This window comes from Perkinsus marinus (genome assembly GCF_000006405.1).
Source record: "Perkinsus marinus ATCC 50983 genomic scaffold scf_1104296974532, whole genome shotgun sequence".
In the NCBI taxonomy this organism is placed as follows: Eukaryota; Perkinsozoa; order Perkinsida; family Perkinsidae; genus Perkinsus; species Perkinsus marinus.
Genome location: NW_003201102.1, coordinates 1 through 1115, shown reverse-complemented (window position 1 = coordinate 1115; position 1115 = coordinate 1). Strand labels below are relative to the sequence as shown.

Here is a 1115-nt window from a genome sequence, read left to right as displayed (position 1 = left end):
TCTGTCTGTATTATACAGATATTTGTGAGACAATCACCTCTACAGTGTTGGGGAAATTATTGTTGCTTTCTGAGCATTTCTACCATAATTTCTGCAATTAGTGAAGGAACTCCCGAGCTCAGCTGAGGAAAGCAAACATATCTTTCTTTCAGGTGGATTTACCCTATTCGTGATCCGTCTCGTTTTCTTCAACATGTATGACGTCGCCGGTGTATGCAACGGTTGCCTTGCTGGGTTGGTAAGAAGATTCTTCTCTCGGCCGAAGTGGGAATTTCAAAATCAGTGTGCGGGGGGAAAATATGCACATACGTTGGTGTACAATCCGGAAAATTCTCATGGATTCGTGTACATTTCTACCTGAATTCGTATGCGAACTCGTACTATCAGTGAGGAAACTATCGAAACTTTCATTCCTCCAACACTGGAGTTTCACGCCCCGTTTCACGTGAAGTGGCCTAATACTCTGTGAAAAAGGCGATTCTATTCGCGGTGATATGCATCAGTAGTCGTGAAATATATTTTTCGTATCACGGCTGCCCGTGAAACTCCAATATTGAAGTCAGGTTTCCATCACGGCTGGGTCGGCTAACGTATCATCATTCAGCGCGTTAATCATCGGCATCATAGGAGGGTGTCTGTAAGAAAATTTCCCAGATCATAAATTTTCCTAAACTTTTTTTCTCAGTTACCAAACTGCTTCCCGAGTCGTTGCATCACGACACATCGACGATCCCATTGACGCGTTTGCTGTGCATGGTATGAGTGGAATTTGGGGGACTATAGCGTGTGTGCTATTTGATAACGGGAGTGGCTTCAGGTGAATACCATAATTTTTCATTATCGTAATTTTTGTCTCTTTTTCAGTGTTTTTGGACCAGCAGGAATTACTCGTATTGGGCCGAATAACTACGAGGCTTCGGTAAACGTCGGGACGCAACTAGGGGTAATCTTCAGGTGACTTCCCTCGAATAAGTTTGTACGTTTTTCAGTGAATCTTTTAGGATTGTTGATGATAATATTATGGTCAGGATTTTGGAGCGCTGGTGTATTCCTCGTATTTAGGAAGGTAATTTTTTTCCATTTTTTTATCGCCAATTTTTGATTCAGTTCGACCT

At 42.2% G+C, this 1115-nt stretch overlaps 1 protein-coding gene across 1 annotated transcript; it reads left to right on the top strand.

Moving 5' to 3' along the window:
- Positions 1-152: 152 nt before the first annotated feature.
- Pmar_PMAR014246 (ammonium transporter, putative) lies at positions 153-810 on the top strand (the record flags this gene model as incomplete). Its single annotated transcript, XM_002765829.1, has 3 exons — positions 153-238; positions 564-637; positions 686-810. Coding segments are annotated over 3 exons (285 nt in total), but the record flags the coding sequence as incomplete, so codon positions are not given.
- Between the last annotated feature and the right edge of the window lie 305 nt (positions 811-1115).